This window comes from Notolepis coatsorum (genome assembly GCF_963971535.1).
Source record: "Notolepis coatsorum genome assembly, chromosome: 12".
Taxonomy (NCBI): domain Eukaryota; kingdom Metazoa; phylum Chordata; class Actinopteri; order Aulopiformes; family Paralepididae; genus Notolepis; species Notolepis coatsorum.
This window is the reverse complement of record NC_140176.1, coordinates 77527400-77546151: the sequence shown is the minus strand read 5'-3', so window position 1 is coordinate 77546151 and position 18752 is coordinate 77527400. Positions and strand designations below refer to the sequence as shown.

Genomic DNA, 18752 nt, shown 5'->3' with positions numbered 1-18752 from the left:
CTACTTGCCCCGCCCACACAGGTGTGCTGCTCCCCGCGTCCTGCCCGGGTGTCTGTCATCGCGCTCCCAGGCCCCGGCCACCCGCCGCAGGAATTCAACCCCAACAAACACTGTTTCGTGTGTCACTCTTTATTCATAGTAGTACAAAGTAAAGGGAGATTACAATCTTTTATTCCTGAAGCACCAATGACACTTTACATTTTGACCGTCGACACACACACACACACACACACAGGCATACGCACACACACACACACACACACACACACACACACACACACACACACACACACACACACACACACACATAGGCATACGCACAAACATACCGCTGCTGGCGGGACAAAACCTCATAACTCCAAAAACCCAACTTTTCAGCAGATGAAAAAAACCAACACAGATTTGAGGGCGAATAGAGTTAGGAGGTTTAGACAGATGATCGGTTTGATGCTTTCCCATTGTTTAAACTTTGTAAAACCCACACACACATATGGAGGATGATCTACGGAGTTGATTTATATAAAAAAAAAAATTAAAATGGAGGTTTTGTCCCGCAAGCAGCGATACACAAAATGTATTAGGGAGATTACAATCTTTTTCCTGAAGCACCATGACACTTTACATTTGACCGTCGACACACACGCACGCACGCACGCACGCACGCACGCACGCGCACACACACGCGCACACACACACACACACACACACACACACACACACACACACACACACACACACACACACACACACACACACACACACACACACACACACACACACACACACACACACACACACACACACACACACACACACACACACACACACACACACACACACACACACACACACACACAGGCATACGCACAAACATACACAAAATGTATTCCGCTAGTTCATCATCCACAGCTCATGATTCTGTTGTGTAAAAACAAAGGACGTGCCGGAATACAAAATAAAATAATGTAAAATATAAAGACTTTTGTTTAAGAGCTAAAATCCTAAATGTAAACAATGTGCAGTGGCACCGGGTCGATGCGGAATATCTGCTCGGCGACAGTAAGAATGGCGTAATACTGTACAATGGAAATGTCGCGAACAAGCGAATTACACGAGATACAAAAGAATGAGGTTTATATGTCGTTTTTAGGCCACGATGCCCAGAAACTCCTCCTGTTTCTCTGGTTAAAAATGAAAAGAAGAAATCTCCTGTAAATCATGTTGTTACCGCACAGATTTGACCACAATATATAATCAATCAAGTCCATCATTTCAAATATATATAAAATACAACAGAATAAATAATAATAATAATAATAATAAAAAGAAAAATGCATCAGATCTCACTCGACAATCCACAGAAATACGAGAATCCATACAACTGATCTGAAGCATTTCTCTACACGACACACGTGTGAACAGTATCGCTTTAAAAACAACAGCCTCTGGCAAAGACTTAAAGAGTTAAAACGTTTCCACATTGTTGCAATCTATCTGCTGTGGCTCGACACCCTTTAACGTCTGGTCCTTCTCTCCGCCACTGATCTCACAGGACGTGCTGCACAGCCCGAAGCAATAAGCTGACACCTATCCAGCGCCTTTACACATCGGAGGGAGGGGGGGGGGGGGGGGGGTAATGAAAGCCGTAACCGAACGGGCTCTTGGAACTCTCCAGCGAGCGATCTGGGAGGTGCAGCGACGACGTCTGTAATTACCCCGCAATTAAAAAAAGGCGGATTCGAAGCGATTATGTTTGATGAAGTGAAGCATTAAGAGGACTATATATATATATATATCACTCTTTCACTGCTCTTTGGAATTGGATATGCTATGAATAACTCTTTGGAGATCAACCACCTAACCCGTGAAACCCCCTGCGTGAGACAGATTTATTCCACCTCTCTTAACGTCCCTCAGGTGTCTCCCTGCGGGAGACGGCACTCTCTCTCTCTACTTATCCGTCCCCCCGGGGAGATACTTCAGTACTTTACAGTTACTCTGAAGTTTCACGGAGGCCGCGAGGTGAGAACAAACGGCTTCTAAGAAAAACCCTATTTTGAATGACATTCATTAGCCTCAACAACCCCATACATTCACCGTAACACGCGTTGGAATGGGTCGATCACCACACTCACGCACATTCAATGAAGGGTTGGGCACTGAAGTCGATTTTTTTTTACGTCAGCTCGTTAAAACATTCAAAGGTTAACTTCTATAATTATATGAATAGTGGCTTTAAAAGAAATCAATCTATATTGGTTTCAGTGGAGAGTTGAAGGTTTCATACACCTCTACAGATTTGTAAGGTTTATGTTTGTTGCCATCGATATTCTCTCATGGCTTATCGAGTTGAAAACACCCCAGAGTTCACAAACGTGTCCTAAAGGTTTTATCGATGTGAATACAGATTGCATAGCTCAATTAACTAAACCCACGGTTCACTCATTCTCTCAGGGACAAGTTGGGAATGGTTTTCATGCAGAATGAATGAACCTACATTGGCGGGAGAGGAGGAGGCTACGATGTCTCGACAACCATCCACCGTGACGTCACGCGTGAACTGTTAAAAAACGTTACATTTAAATGTTCAAAGTTAATACGTTTTTTTTGTAACCCCTGGAATTTACCACTTTAAAGGAACCGAAACGGATTCTAAAACGTTTTTTAAAAAGCAGCAATGTATACAAGGAGGTCTTAGTGTCACGTAACTACCGTTTCAAAGCCCTTTTCAACGAACCAACAAAGACTTCTGGGGAGAGGAAACACCGGTTTGATATTAACCCTGAAGCGTAACACTTCATCGTGCCGTCCTCGTGGAGAGTAAGCTAATGTTTAGTAATTTAGTAACGCACTATTTAGTGTTTTGGCCCTCCCAGCTGATGGTGCTGTGTGTGTGTGTGTGTGTGTGTGTGTGTGTGTGTGTGTGTGTGTGTGTGTGTGTGTGTGTGTGTGTGTGTGTGTGTGTGTGTGTGTGTGAGAGAAAGAGAGAGTGTGTGAGTGTGCGTTTGTTGTTGTAATTAGACAGGGATCATCGTCATGGTTACACCACCACCCAGCTAGGTTTCATGCCCCCAGCTGAGTAGGACGGGTACGAGCCCTCGCCCTCTGAAGCCTCCTCCGTGTCCGTCTCGGTCTCGATGGTCAACAGGATCTGGGGGGGGGACAGACAAGACAGACACACGGTGGTCAGCAGATGGTCACACCCAGACATACAGTAGTGCACAGTATGTGGGGTCCTGCCTGCCGAAAACTCTCATGTCCAATTATGACTTCTTTTCTTTTTCTCTTCATTGAAATCTAATAAGTGTAGAAAATGCCTCTTGATTGTGGAACCCGAGCCAAACCAAACATAATGGTTTGTATAATTAATTATTATATATAGTCATCATCATCTGTGGGAATAAATATGGTCAATCGATGAGGGGGGGGGGGGGGGGAAACCCACAACCACTTATTCTCAATCCCTGTCTTGAAAAGTTGGATCTATTATTATTAGGGATGCTCGATATTGGCTTTTTTACCGATACAGATATACAGATATTGTCCAACTCTTAATTTCCGATACCGATATCAACCGATATCAACCGATACCGATATATGCAGGGTTTCCCCCCCCAAAAAATGGAATAATTTCAGGTAATTAACATTACATATCTCTTGTTGTGGAATTAACACAACATTATGCATACTTTTGACAATAAATCAAATCAAAATGTGTTCTTACTTGCTTGCCTGGGTAAATAAAGGTTATAGAAATGTAAAAAAAAAAAAATTTAAAAAAAATTAAAACCGATACCGATATTTTCCGATATCACATTTTAATGCCGATATCGGCCGATAATATCGGACATCCCTAATTATTATTATTATTGTGGGTTTGTACAGGACACGGGTAATATAGGACTACAGTGCCAACCACAGACGCAGAGCAAAGCACACACAGGAGCAATCCTCCACCGTGCCACGCGTCTGTGTGTGTGACCCAGAGACATCAGCCTTGGAATACACACTCCAGGCAGCCCCCCCCCCCCCCCCGTATGATCCAAAAAGAGCAAAATTCCATAACTGCCATAACATTTATTGCATTATAAAGTGCTGCAGTCGGCTGCTATCGTTCACACTTCTTGGACGCGACTCGTATTATAAACACGAGAGGAGTCTCGGCAGAGAGCAGCGTGCGCTGCGCTCCAACTAATAACCACCGCTTTCCACACCACATGTTGTAATTCGACTGCGAGGACGACAACAGGCGCCGGCCACAAACAACAGCACTGTCAAACAACACCACACGCTGGGTTCGAACCCCCGGCACCCTCCTCCTCCTCCTCCTCCTCCTCCTCCTCCTCCTCCCTGGGGGGGACCTGGCCGTGATCAATGCCCCTCTGTGCGTGCCGTGCCCCCGTCACTCACTCCTCCGCCCCGCTCCGTGTTCCATAACGCCGGGTGGGACGGAAAAACCGATCCCAAATGTCACTTTTATTCCCGGGATGAAGGGGATGATTTGTGGCTGCTTGGCTGAGGCCCAAGGATGAGGAGGAGGAGGGAGGGATGGACGAGCGGCGCTCCCATTACACCCAGCGTGCCAGCCGCTGACCCTCACGTGTGTGTGTGCGCGGCGCGTGCATGCGTGTGCGTGTGAAAGAACAGCCATGCAGGCTCCTGCGTGGGAAGCTATTATCCCGATTCCTCGAATCTACAAGGACAAGTCTGTCTCCTCAGCTTCTATACTCCAGATAAACCAATTACACTTAACACCCACAGTGGCCGTTTAAACAGTCTCTGCAGAACACAGCTCCCCAAATACTATAATCTTGTAAGAGTCCCCATTCATATTCATATAATATTGATATCTCACGATTCCTTTCTTACGCCTTCCTTCCATGCAGTTATTTTCCTGAAAGATTATATGTGCATCTCTGAGATGTAAAAGGTCCCCTCTACTCAAAAACAGTTTTTTCTATGGTTAGCTCATCTTGAAGGCATGACTTTGTGACGATACGGCTATTTGTGCAGAACTCGTCACCCAGAGCGCCCTTTTCACACTCGTCCACCGGAGGGGGGCGACGTCACTTCATCGTCTGACCTTCTCCGTACTCTGAGCCGCCTGTGTGACGCCAATAATTCCATAAATCCATCACGGTCACTATTGCCTCGGCTAGCCACACATGTCATCCAGGAAACCGCTAACGTGAAATGCTAACATAAAACTCATATTATTATGAGTTGATACATCCATCTATGCACATAAACTATCGTTTTCTTTCAGCTAAAGCTTGTGGAGATTGTGTGTAAGCTAAGAAACGAGGTCTTCCCCCCCGAGCCAGGTCTTTGTGTAGGAATGCTGCGAAGCCATTTTCAGTAGTTTATATATTTTTGGCGTAAAAACCACACCAAACAAAGTGTTAAAATAAACACCCGTGGAGGGGACCCTTAACTCAATGGCTGCCAACAACGAGTAGACTCGACATAGCCCGCCAATCGTTGGACGACAACAACGAGTATACTCGTTATTATGATCGTTATTTCTTTTATTCGCTATTTCCATTCATAATTCATCCTGGAAGGATGTGGTACTGTGTGGCAATGTGTCTTGAGATCGCAACGGTCCGATACCGCCGCCTGGTGGTATGCGGCCGATGTCGCACTTCCTTTCTGACTCGGAGTCTGTGGCTGTGCGTCATTGAGGCTGCGGTTACATTAGGGCCAGTTTCGTTTTCGTTTTCAGTTTCGTTTTTTCAGAACGCTACGTAATGGCAGGCAAGTTAGACATCGTTTTGCCTCCTGAGCACAGTGATGTATATACATGTAGTACAATGCCAAAGCAGTAGGTGGCGATGTAGTTCAAACATGAAGGCCATTTTCAACCAATCAGAAAGGTTGAATGTGCCACCACACTTCCTGTTAAAAAACAACAATCCACCATCTTTAAATTTGCGTGAGCCATTTAGCCAACGTAGCATTTATTTTTCAGCAAAGAAAGTGCAATAAAAGTGCAATAAACAAAACGGATACATTCACTGTGTGTTCTGCCTCTCATTTGTTGATGAAACAAAACCAACATCAACACAATTTACCACCAAGAGCGGATAGTTTAGTCTCACAAAAAGATCTCCGATGTTGTTAGCTACATGCTAATGTGAATGGCATTCTCCATGTATATAGTTAGCATCGAGGCTATTAACGTAGTAACGTTAACGCTAGTAGAAATGGATGAAAACTTTATTTAACAGATTGCAGAATGGGTACAATACAATACGGCTCAATACAAACAATTGTTAAGGGAATGCAGACTTGTAGTTTGGAGTACTGGGTTCCTTATAACAATAACTTGACAACACGTTGGTAGCCGCAGCTACTTGGGACAGCTCTGCTGTAAACACTGGAAATAACCATGCGGGTCTCTACTGCGCATGGGCATTGGGCAGAACGGCTCCGTATCCGGCTCGCGCAAATTACATGGCACCATTGTCGGCGAGTTTCCAAAACGAAAACACCCTTTGAGCGTTGCCACTAGGAAAACGCGTTTTCCTGACAAAACTGCGTTTCTTTTTAACTTGGACATGCAAACGTAATCATTCGAAAATAGAACGTTGCTGTTTTACCCCAGTGTAACCATTAGGGGTGGGGGGGGAAATCGATACGTAGTAGTATCGCGATACTTTGCGTGGCGATACTGTATCGATACAGGGACGCCAAGTATCGATATTTAATTATTCATAAAAAAATATATAAAAAGAAAATGTATAAGGAAGTTGCATTGTTCATTTCAATACCTGTAATAGTACAGTAGTCCACACACACACACACACACACATGTGCATTCAGTTAAGTTGGAATATGACTGTAATACAAACAGTTCAGTTAGTCAGGTACATGCAACACAGATTACAGTGTTTACATCTGTCTGCTTGAGAAAATACCATGTTCTGCAATAAAAATTATTGAAGTGAGATGAACAGACTGAACTTTATTTTATTAGATAAAACATGTTGACAAAGTTTTACTTTGCAGTTGAAAAAAGGTTTGATAAAAAAATTAAAAAAACGCAATACTCAGCATATCGTGATATCTATTTTGTATCGCGATACTATCGTATCGTGACGCAAATATCGCGATAGTATCGTATCGTGAGGTCTCTGGCGATTCCCACCCATAGTAACCAAGGCCTGAAAGTCATCCAGGCGGAGTTTTCTTGTAACGTGGATCAAGATATTCACCCGATCGCATTGAATCGCCTTCGGGACGCCAGATTCATTATGCTGTTGGGGGTTATGGCGTGGGCCAAATGGACGCCAGATTCATTATGCCGTTGGGGGTCATGGCATGGGCCAAATGGACGCCAGATTCATTATGCTGTTGGGGGTTATGGCGTGGGCCAAATGGATGCCAGATTCATTATGCTGTTTGGGCATAATGGACATATGATCTAGCAGATGGCAATCAAATAATTGGAATATTCTTTTTGGAGTCTCATCGGCCACAGGTAAGAGCAATTTAACGTGCTAACACCATGCTGCCACTATTGTTCTGTTGTCCGCCAGTTGTTGTTCAGTTCAGTTGTTGCTCTGTATGTATGTCCTGCCTTTTTAATAATGTTCCTTTGTGTTTTATTTTTATTTATTTGATTTTATCCCCCATCCCCTTTCTCCTAGGGGGCTTTTTACCCCCAAATAGGCCGTTATTGAAAATAAGAACTTGTTCTTAATTAACCTGCCTATTCAAATAAAGATTTGATGATGATGATGATGATGAATGTCAATTTCAGCTTTGGTTGTGCATTGTTTTCATAGCCATCGCCCTGATCAGCTTATGCTGTTGTACTAACGAATGCCATTATTGACAATCAATTAATCAGAAACGACCCCCCGCCCTTTCATGCATGCATGATGGAACATAATATACCGATCATATGCATTTGAAAAAAAAATTGTAGCGTGTATAGGGACAAAATGCCAATGGATTAAGTATAATATGCGTTGCAGCCTATTACTAGCCTCCCAAGAATTAGGGCCTAGACCGCTCTAAAACTATACTTATATTCACCACGGTATAAAACGAGAATGTATGGATGGAAAAAATATTCCTTTTTCACATCTTGAACGATAGATACTCGATGTCAAATGGGCCATAGTATTGCATATATAGCTATAATATTTAAATAGTTATAGCCCTGCAAACAAGGTGAGCGACTCCCACCGTTTACATCGCTGGCGGTAGCTGCTACAGGATGAGGCTAACGCATGGCGGTCAATGAGTTAAAGATGTAATTCTGCACAATTGTACAGACTTGTCCATTAAATCGACTAATTGATTAGTAGAAGGATTTCATTAGGTGGCGCAGGGCAGCCCTACTCACCACCGTCATTACAATCCCACTTTGAAAAGAAAAACAAAAGCACAACTCTAGGGCTGACCCCTATTAATCGATTAGTCGACTAATCGGTCGAAAGGGGCCGTAGTCGAATGGCCAACCTCTTAGTCGAATATAATAATTCTTTTTTTTTTTATCTTTTTTTTCAAAAGAAAAGAGGCATAGAAGCGTGGCTAACGCTAATGGCACGCATACCAGAGGCTAACTGCCTACGAAAACAGGCACAGAGGCACTGAATTTCACCCATCTAATGAACACACTAGACAAATATCAAGATGTATCCATCAGTGGACCAATTGCATGCTTTTGCAGAGGACAAGAAGCCTTCAGTCGACTCCTTCAGACATTAAGCACCCCCCACAGCCCAAATGGAATGATAAAAAAAAAGAAAAAATATTATACTTTTTTTATTTATTTTTTTTTGTCGACCAATAGTCGACTAACGGCAAATTTTGGCCAATCCTAGTCGACCATCCAAATCCTTAGTCGGGGACAGCCCTACACAACTCAGACATATCAGTCATCTACTTCAACAAGCAGCCAACGTAATAATTGGCCAAAGACCGATTTACCGGGCGCTTCTTGTCCCGTGACTCACGTCGAGTGAGATAACGGGGAGAACGGACATGCTTGAAAAGAATGCTGGACAGAATGGGGCACAAAGGAAGGTCACATGCTCTTTCGGAAGAGAGTGTGGGACTGGCACACAGCGCCAGAGCACTTTAACCCTTTCACTGCCACACGACAGAAGGTTAGCCCTTTACTATCACACAACCGACGGCGATGCTCCATCATTAGCATCATTAGCTCCGCATTTGCGGAGCTAATGATGCTAATGATGGAGCATCGCCGTCGGTTGTGTGATAGTAAAGGGCTAACCTTCTGTATTGTCACAGTGAAAGGGTTAACCGGCTGTCGTGTGGCAGTGAAAGGATTAAACCACTGGGGAGGAGAGAGAGGCAGGTATACAGAACACACAGAGATATAGAATAGAATGGCATGTAGGATATATATATATATATATTAGTGCTGTCAGGCGATAAAAAAAATTTATCTAATTAATTACAGGATTTGTAATTAATTAATCAATCTAATTAATCGCATTTTAATCGCATAACCATTTTAGGCCTGATATTCTATTATTCTATAATCATATTTCACATGGCATGTGTTTCACGGATGGCAGAATTCAGTACTGTATCTACAAAACCTTCTGTTTAATCATCTTCCATTTATTCATTTGCTTAGATTTTTCAGGTCTGGTCCATTTTAGCGTGATGGTGTTATTCACAGTCAAAGATTTAAAAAAATGTATTGATATTCTCATTTGGTTCATTACAATTTACTCAAGCCTAGTAACAGACAGTATTTCTGACACTGGGAATACATTCCCTGAGATCCATAGATGTCCCCAGAATCGGATACCAAGAACATGCAAATGGACATATTAAAAAAAAGTCTGTAAATGTGTATTCTACGTTTTATGGAATTAATGAGTTTAAAAAAAATAAAAAATAAAAAAGATTATTATTATTTAATTTTTTTTAATTAATTTTGAGTTAATTTTCATAACGCGATAATTTGCTGTGTAATTAATTAATCTAATTAACGCAATAAACTGACAGCCCTAATATATATACAGAACAGAACGGTATGTAGGATATATATATATATGTATATATACAGAATAGAAAGAATAGAATAAAGAAAGAGAGGAGAGGGGAGAGAGAGAGCGAGCGAGAAAGGGAGAGAGAGAAAGAGAGAGAGATAAAGGGAGAGTGAGAAAGAGAGAGTGAGAAAGGGAGAGAGTGAGAGAGAGAGAATGAGAAGGAGAGAAAGGGAGAGTGAGAAAGAGAGAGAGAGAGAGAGAGAGAGAGAGAGAAAGGGAGAGAGTGAGAAAGAAAGAAAGAAAGAGAAAGGGAGAGAAAGAGACTAAAGAAAACAGCAGGTGCAGATGATGATCCAGAGCAGGGCGACCCGTTCTCCACCAGGAGCTCGTTCTCCATCATCAGACAACAACACGTCCTAATGCGGGTCCCTTGGGGCAGGTCAGCGATGTTCCAGTGGAGTTTGGTGGGAACGGCTCCGCCCCCACGGGGGGGGGGGGGTTCTACTGTTGGAGACATCAAAGGCAACCTCTGCACGGGGGGGACGCGGAACAGAACCGGCGTCTCCTGTGGCTTGTTATGGTGGTTCTGGTGGAGCCAACCGACCTCCCGCCGGACAGCTAAAGGGAAATACCCGCCGTGACCACGGGAAATATTTGGCTTTCCGCAGGCTTCAGCCCACCCTCCTTTGACCTCTTCTCCCCCCGCGAAGAAGAAACCCATCCGGGTCACGGCACCACTGTAACCCCCCCTGTCATTTAACCCAGTCCCATGATGAGCTTGCTGTATCTAGCAGGGGGCATCTGGCTGAGTTGGCATGAATGCCCCTCGGTGTGGATGCGTCTGTGGATGATGGGGCTGGAGCAGCGGTAATATTCTAGCCGGCTTGCGCGCAAAGCAGGAAAACATATATATATATATATAGACCTGTTTGTTGTATACGTCAGACTCAGTGCGCGCGCATCACCGGGGCAGAAAGGAAGGTAATCCTGGTCAGAACAACGGGGCAGACTACAATATATTTGCATTTGTTAGCCATGCTAGCGATGTAAAACAACAATCCATGCCAAAGTAAAAGGTCAAAGGTGAAAGACTCACAGCCATGCTGATTTGTCAAAATGGCCGTTTTCATTTGAAACTACGTTTAGTCAGAGGAGTGTCATGGTTTCTCCATAGAGCCCCGTCGTACTTCTTTCAGCGCAGCAGCTCGCGCAGGTCCGGGGGCGACTTAGTCACGTGACTCAGTTGGTATTGCTGATTGGCTCGAACGCGGTATGTTTGTATCCAGCGAACAGGTCTATATACGTCAGGGCACATTCACAGGGCACTACAGGGCTGTTTACTAGGGGAGAGAGTGGTTTGGTTTGGTTTTTAATTCAGCGGCAGCAGTTAGTTCAGTGTTAGTTATTCTCACCCGTGACTCCTCGCTGGTGATCCAAGGCGGCCCGGCCTTCTTGGTGGGCCCGTCGCAGGAGTCGTCCAGGCTCTTCATCGTCTTGTACTTCCTCATGATCAGACTGTCCACCACCCAGAACATGATGGACTGCAGGGGGCGCCAGACAGACAGGATCATTATTACCCAGGTTACATTAGTATCTTGATCTATTATTCTTTTTTTATATATAAATCTTTTTGTACGCTTCAGTCATCATTTTGCTGTGTGGTTGGCTACACAAAAGAATATATTATATATATATTATTTTTTTTCTATGTGAAATCCTATTTGAAATCACCCACGGCATCATGTGCTTTATTAAAACAATGCCGATGCATTTTGAGTCCAACAAGGTGATGATAATGAATAGAATAGAAATACTTTAATCATCCAGAGGGAAATTTGGCTCACAGTAAACATTTAGGTAGACACAACAAAGTCACAAATAAGAATAACAAAAAAAATTACCTATAAGAATAAAGAATAAAATAAGCCTAAAAATAAAATAATAATAATAATAAAATACTGTCCAGGATTCACATTCCCTATGTTATGTATATACATTCTAATATAAAATATACAGTAAAAATATACAGAAGACCTGCGTGACTCACGTTGACTATGAAGGGCACGATGAGCATCACCAGCACCAGCTCCATCTGCGGGTCCACCACGTAGCTCAACAGCACCTCCTGCAGCTGGAAGAGAGCAGCGCGCAAGTTTACACTTTTGTTTTATTTGTCACATATAATTATTATTTTTTTAATCCACTTTTTCTCCTCTTTTTCAATTTTTCTCCCATCCCAATTACCCGGTGTGCCAATTCTCCCCTCCCCGGTCTTGAACGTTGCTCCCATATGCCCCCCACTGGCCGGTTGTATAGGGAGGATAGAAGCCTTGCATCACGTGTGTCCCCTCCGGTACACGAGGAGGCAGCCTGTCACATCTTTTCACATGCCAGCGCGGACTCTCAGTGGCGAGGTGTAACGTGTGGGAGGCTCACACTGCCCCCGCCATTTCCTATCTCTGCTGTGCAGGCGCCCTGACCGACCTGTAGGAGTCGCTGTCCACAACGTCCAGATTACCACCCATCATCGACTTCCACCCGCTGACTCTGCCAATTGAGTTAGTATGACGGCCAGCCCAAGCCGGAGGCAACGCCGACAGCCGAATTCGATACCGGTGTCTCATGCGTTGGTGACGAGCGCAATGTCCGCTGCGCCACCCAGCCAGCCGCCTGGAAGTTTAAACTTTTGTTTTATTTGTCACATGTTATAAAGCTACGTGTACATTATTACAGCGACATGCTTGGTTCTGTGTGAGCCCCCTGAGATTGTGCTTCGTACAGTAAGATAAATGATAAAGAATAAAGACCAAACACTATACAAAATATACAATATACAAACTAAAGTACAAAATGCTAAAATGAGGCAGGGATGTAGTACATCGCAAATCAGTAAGACTAGAAACACAGGCACGCACAACAACAACAACAACAACAACAACAACAACAACACCACACGAGACAGAGGGAGGTGAGAGAACGTTCCATCTGTTCTCTCAGGAACTCATTTGTCGAGAATCAACCATGATTTGAGCTTACCCCCCCCCCCCCCCCCTCCCCCCCAACCGGGAAGATACGTGGTCAGAAGAAAGGCATGTGCTTTGTGAGCATTACAAGTCACTATTCCCTCTTGGACTTAATCAAATTAAGTGTCCTTTGATTTCTTTGAGGAGCCGTTGTTATTGTTACAGCGAGGGCTTATGGGGGATTCGAGTCAACAAACAAGACCCAGGATGTCAAACAGGAGCACAGTAAGAAGCATTTTGTATGAAAGTATTCTGTACTTCTGTATGACAACTATTAAAGAACTTGAACTTGAACTTGAACTTGAAATGATGCTAAAAGTTGGTCCCGTTGTTCCCATTCAAAATCAAAGCACAGCCATCTTTTTTTTTTTTTTTATATATATATCCCGAAACCTTTTAATCTTCTCAGTGTTTGTCTACTACTCTCTATCTATTCCATACTCTTTGAGGAGTTCCCATCTATCTCTCAAGATCACTCGACGCTTTCGGAATCAAAACACACAACAGAGGAAAGAGAGGAAGCCTGGACTGAAACTTCAGATTAATTTGCATTTACAGCTGTGATCAAGCAGCAAAGCTGGTTAAAGGGCCACTTCGCAGATCTTTCAACCATATAATCCTATCGTTTTGTTGAGTGGGGGACACATGATATAATCAAATATACCCCCCCCCCGTCCCCCGTCTCACTACAGTTGAAAGTCATTGCGAAAATAGTGTCTGCAGTTCACTAGAGCCCTGCTCTCCTCTGGGTGGATATTCTTCTCATCATGTCCTTAACAACAGAACGATAGGATTCAGTTTAGAAATCGATTAACTTAATAAGTCCTTAAATTGGACTCGTCACATCGGTTCCATAAAAATTAGGGATGCTCGATATTGGCTTTTTTACCGATACCGATACACCGATATTGTCCAACTCTTAATTTCCGATACCGATATCAACCGATATCAACCGATACCGATATATGCAGGGTTTCCCCCCCCAAAAAACGGAATAATTTCAGGTAATTAACATTACCATATCTCTTGTTGTGGAATTAACACAACATTATGCATACTTTTGACAATAAATAAAATCAGAATTTGTTCTTACTTGCTTGCCTGGGTAAATAAAGGTTATAGAAATGTTTTTTTTTTTATTAAAAAAGTTTTTTTGAAAACTGATACCGATATTTTCCGATATCACATTTTATGCCGATATCGGCCGATAATATCGGTAGGCCAATAATATCGGACACCCCTAATAAAAATAAGACATGAATACATTTTTGTCAAGGTTTCTTTGGCGGCTAATCCTCCGGGGGGGCGTGAGTGAGTGAGGGGTTATGGGTAGTGAGTGAGGGGTTATGGGTAGTGAGTGAGTGGTTATGGGTAGTGAGTGAGGGGTTATGGGTAGTGAGTGAGGGGTTCTGGGTAGTGAGTGAGGGGTTATGGGTAGTGAGTGAGGGGTTCTGGGTAGTGAGTGAGGGGTTATGGGTAGTGAGTGAGGGGTTATGGGTAGTGAGTGAGGGGTTATGGGTAGTGAGTGAGGGGTTATGGGTAGTGAGTGAGGGGTTATGGGTAGTGAGTGAGGGGTTATGGGTAGTGAGTGAGGGGTTATGGGTAGTGAGTGGGGGGTTATGGGTAGTGAGTGGGGGGTTATGGGTAGTGAGTGGGGGGTTATGGGTAGTGAGTGAGGGGTTATGGGTAGTGAGTGAGGGGTTCTGGGTAGTGTAGTGTCGGTCCGTACCTTGGACCAGCCGGGGATGAGCAGCGCCAGGCTGACGACGCCCTTCTCCACCACCATGATGAGCAGGTAGATGGCACACTGACCCAGCCACGCCGCGGCCTGGGGGGGGTCACCTGGAGGGGGGGGTGAGAGAGAGGTCACGCTCATCAGGAACACGGTCAAAAAGAGGACACACGTCTCCCTCCGGGGAGCCTGTACGTTAATGCCAAGCAAGCAGTGCAAAAATGCTTCCGCATTCGTCACCGCACGCTAGTGCGGTAAAGCGCCCTTCTTTTCAGACAAATGCTACCGTGCGTGCACCGGCGGCGGCGTGCTCGCTCAGGTGCGTGCGTGCGCCGGCGTGCTCGCGCGAGGTGCCCGCGCATGCGACACGAGCGGAGCTCAATATATAGAAGTCACCGCCCCTTATTCAGTATCTAGCAAATAGCTCAATTGGCAAGGACACATGGCTGTGGATCCTATGGCTTGTTTGCTGGCGAGTTCGAATCCCATCGAAAATATTTTTTAACGTGATTTTTTTTTAACGTGTATTCTTTCGCCGATTAAGGTTAGGCATTGTTTCGGAGTTGGTTAAGGTTAGAACGGTTAAGTTTAGGCGCTGTTAAGGAGCTGGTTAAGGTTAGAGTTTGTCAAAGAGAATGGCAATATAATTTCTATGGTTAAGGTTAGGCATTGTTTCGGAGTTGGTTAAGGTTAGAACGGTTAAGTTTAGGCGTTGTTAAGGAGCTGGTTAAGGTTAGAGTTTGTCAAAGAGAATGGCAATAGACAGCCTATTTCCGCGCGACCTGGGCGCTGGGCGGCGGAAAATGAAAGGCGCATTACTGCATGCCACTACGGTAAATTTTTCCACTGCTTGCTTGGCATAAAGCTACACGCCTCCGGGGACAACAAGAGCTTAGGTCGGCTGACGGCGTCGTCAGGGAAACACGCTCAGACATGGCTTTCCACGCCACCGCCACCGCGCTGGGAGACGACGCGCTTGTTGGCACGCAGCGCCCGCGGCATCGTGTCTCCTCCCAGCGCCGAGTGACTTCCGTGAGAATGTCGTCGGGGCTGTGACCCCCTGTCCCCCCCGCCCCCCCGTCCTCTTAGTTCTGGACATCAGGGAGAGAGAGGTCAACATGAGAATAACATGGAAATCGTTTGTTATTATTATATCCAAGAAGACCGAGCTCGGGTCCGGTAAGCTATCTCTAGCTCCTCGTTGTCTCCGACCAAACTGGATGTAAACAGACCGTGTGAGTGAAGCGATGCACTGTGGAGATACTGAGAGGCGGGGGGGGGGGGGGGGCTTTTCTTTTGTCGGGGGGGGGGGGGGGTGCTTAGGCTGCAGTGAAGTCAAGTCAAGTCAAGTCAGTTTTATTTGTATAGCACATTTCCAGGCAGCGGCAGCTTACATTAACACTTTCAGTGCCACTCACGAGATTTCTCTGAATAATTTTTTTTTTTTTTTTTTTGCGATCTGAAAAATTATTGCATCACCCGAGCCTACCCGAGTATAGCCGAGGGGCGCCGGCGATCACTGTGGAAAAAAGCGCCCCCTGTCGTCTCCCAGATGACATAAGTGATTTTGGAATGGACTCAATGAAAATGAATGGGGAAAAAAATCCGGTACTCCACATTTTCCAGTTCACTGATCCAGCCGGGGTTACTAGAGTTCATTCTGGAGCCTCAGATCCCCGCGGATCATGGAGTTCTACTGTATCGCGTTGGATCCATACACGTATCGATTTTTTCGAATGGTGATCAGGAATTGGAATATACCAGTTGGATACCATCTGATGTCAGGTAAGGACTCTGTGTTATCAGTGGTAGGATAATCAGAGTAAGTTTGATGAAGTTATAAGCTGTTTTGTGAAATGTCTTCTTTCGGTTTCACTGTAAAAGTCCGTGAGGAAATCAACGGAGCGATTATCCGCGCGCGGCCGTAATGTGCGTGCGTGCACGTATAATATTGATCATCTAGCGTTTATTTGAAAACGATTCATAAAAAGGCAGACGAATATCAACGTTGTGGAATATTCCACTAAAAGACGATTTTCATAGAATGCTCCAGAATGAGCTGTTTTTTATATCAAAACGGGGGCTTTTCTAACTGCTCTGAAACGGCAACGACGCGATAAAAAAACAATCTGCCTTCACAGCACTGACTGGAAAATAGTCTTTGATAATGCGATGGGCAGATTAGACACATAGCCATAATTTAAAACATAGATTAGGCGATATTAACGTTAACATTGGCGCCGATGGTGGCATTCAAGCGGTAAAACGGAAAACCAGGCGTGGCGCTGAAAGTGTTAAAGTGCTTCACAAGCAAGTTGATAAAAACAAAATAGTGTGATGCAAGGTATAAGATTAAAAAAAACATAGCAAGGCAATGAAAGCAGCAACAAAAACAAAACAATATGGTGCAAGATATAAGATTAAAAAAACATAATAAAGCAATGAAAGCAATAAAAACTGGTAGGACACAGTAAAACAAAGAGGATAGAAGGGCCAGGGGTCTAGTGGTGGTTAAGTGGGGGGGGGAAGGCCAAGGAGAACAGGTAGGTTTTCAAGAGTGATTTAAAAGCCTGCGCGGTCTGGGCGGTCCGTACGCTGAGGGGGAGGCTGTTCCACAGTCGAGGCGCTGCGGTGGAGAAAGCTCTGTCTCCCCTAGTCTTGAAGTCCTGGGCACGCTGGGCACCGCTCAGCTGGAACCATTATTGAGTCATAACACACAGTGTGCTGGTCCAGACCCAGGTTCAGTAAAACACACAGTGTGCTGGTCCAGACCCAGGTTCAGTAATAACACACAGTGTGCTGGTCCAGACCCAGGTTCAGTAATAACACACAGTGTGCTGGTCAGACCCAGGTTCAGTAATAACACACAGTGCTGGTCCAGACCCAGGTTCAGTAATAACACAGTGTGCTGGTCCAGACCCAGGTTCAGTAATAACACACAGTGTGCTGGTCCAGACCCAGGTTCAGTAATAACACACAGTGTGCTGGTCCAGACCCAGGTTCAGTAATAACACACAGTGTGCTGGTCCAGACCCAGGTTCAGTAATAACACACAGTGTGCTGGTCCAGACCCAGGTTCTGGGGAGTTGAACAAATCCATGATCCAAACTGAAATTCCTCCCGATAATATTTTTGACGTTGAAAGATTAACTTAAGAGCTTTTAACGACCGCTCTTAGCGGCGCACAGATGCCACGATGAACGCTACGCCGCTCGACTATACAAATAAAGGAGGGAGACATTTTTTTTCAATAATAATAATGATTTATTTATTTTCTTTAAGGGGAAAAGTGTTTCCCGGGCTCTATTAAGAATCATCACTGTAGCCTACAGTGTAAAAGGCACGTTTTCAAGTACTGGGGTTACAGGGATTGTCCTACTTTTTAACGTGGAGTCAGTCACCTGTGAAGAAAGGCTGGGACCGTCTTAACCCGTCGTCTGAAGGTACAGTTACGTTATGTGCAGCCTGTCATCTCAGTACTCAGTACACACAGAGGTGGGACACGTCCCTGTCATTAACACACACACACAGAGAGAGAGAGGAGAGAGAGAGAGAGAGAGAGAGAGAGAGAGAGAGAGAGAGAGGGAAGCAGTGAAAGACAGAGATATAAGGAAAGAGAGAGGGAGAGAGAGAAAGAAAGAGAGAGAGAGAGAGAGAGAGAGAGAGAGAGAGAGAGAGAGAGAGAGAGAGAGAGAGAGAGAGAGAGAGAGAGAGAGAGAGAGAGAGAGGAGAGAGAGAGGAGGAGAGAGAGAGAGAGAGAGAGAGAGAGAGAGAGAGAGAGAGAGAATAGACAACAGAAGCAGACTGACCGTAAAGAGGGTAGAAGAGTCAATTATTTCCTGAATGCGTTTACGTCACATTGTTTTACCGGACGGGTGGCTACTGGCTAGTTATGGCAGCAAATATAAAACTATAAGCTCAGCTGTGTGTATCGTAAAGGCCTCTCTGATAGAAGCTAGAGAGGGGGGGGGGGGATTAGACTTCCAAGTTGCATGCCTGCCTCACGTTGTTGAGTTC

At 44.6% G+C, this 18752-nt stretch overlaps 1 protein-coding gene across 1 annotated transcript in view; it reads right to left on the bottom strand.

Moving 5' to 3' along the window:
• Positions 1-160: 160 nt before the first annotated feature.
• Positions 161-18752, bottom strand: part of LOC311238182 (store-operated calcium entry regulator STIMATE-like) — a 27732-nt gene continuing 9140 nt past the window's right edge. The window contains exons 5-8 of the mRNA XM_084326197.1: positions 14733-14845; positions 12028-12111; positions 11393-11521; positions 161-3151 (exon numbers count right to left, since the gene is read on the bottom strand). Coding sequence (XP_084182323.1) covers positions 3041-3151; positions 11393-11521; positions 12028-12111; positions 14733-14845 — 437 coding nt within the window. The 3' untranslated portion in view covers positions 161-3040. The remainder of the gene's footprint in view (positions 3152-11392; positions 11522-12027; positions 12112-14732; positions 14846-18752) is intronic.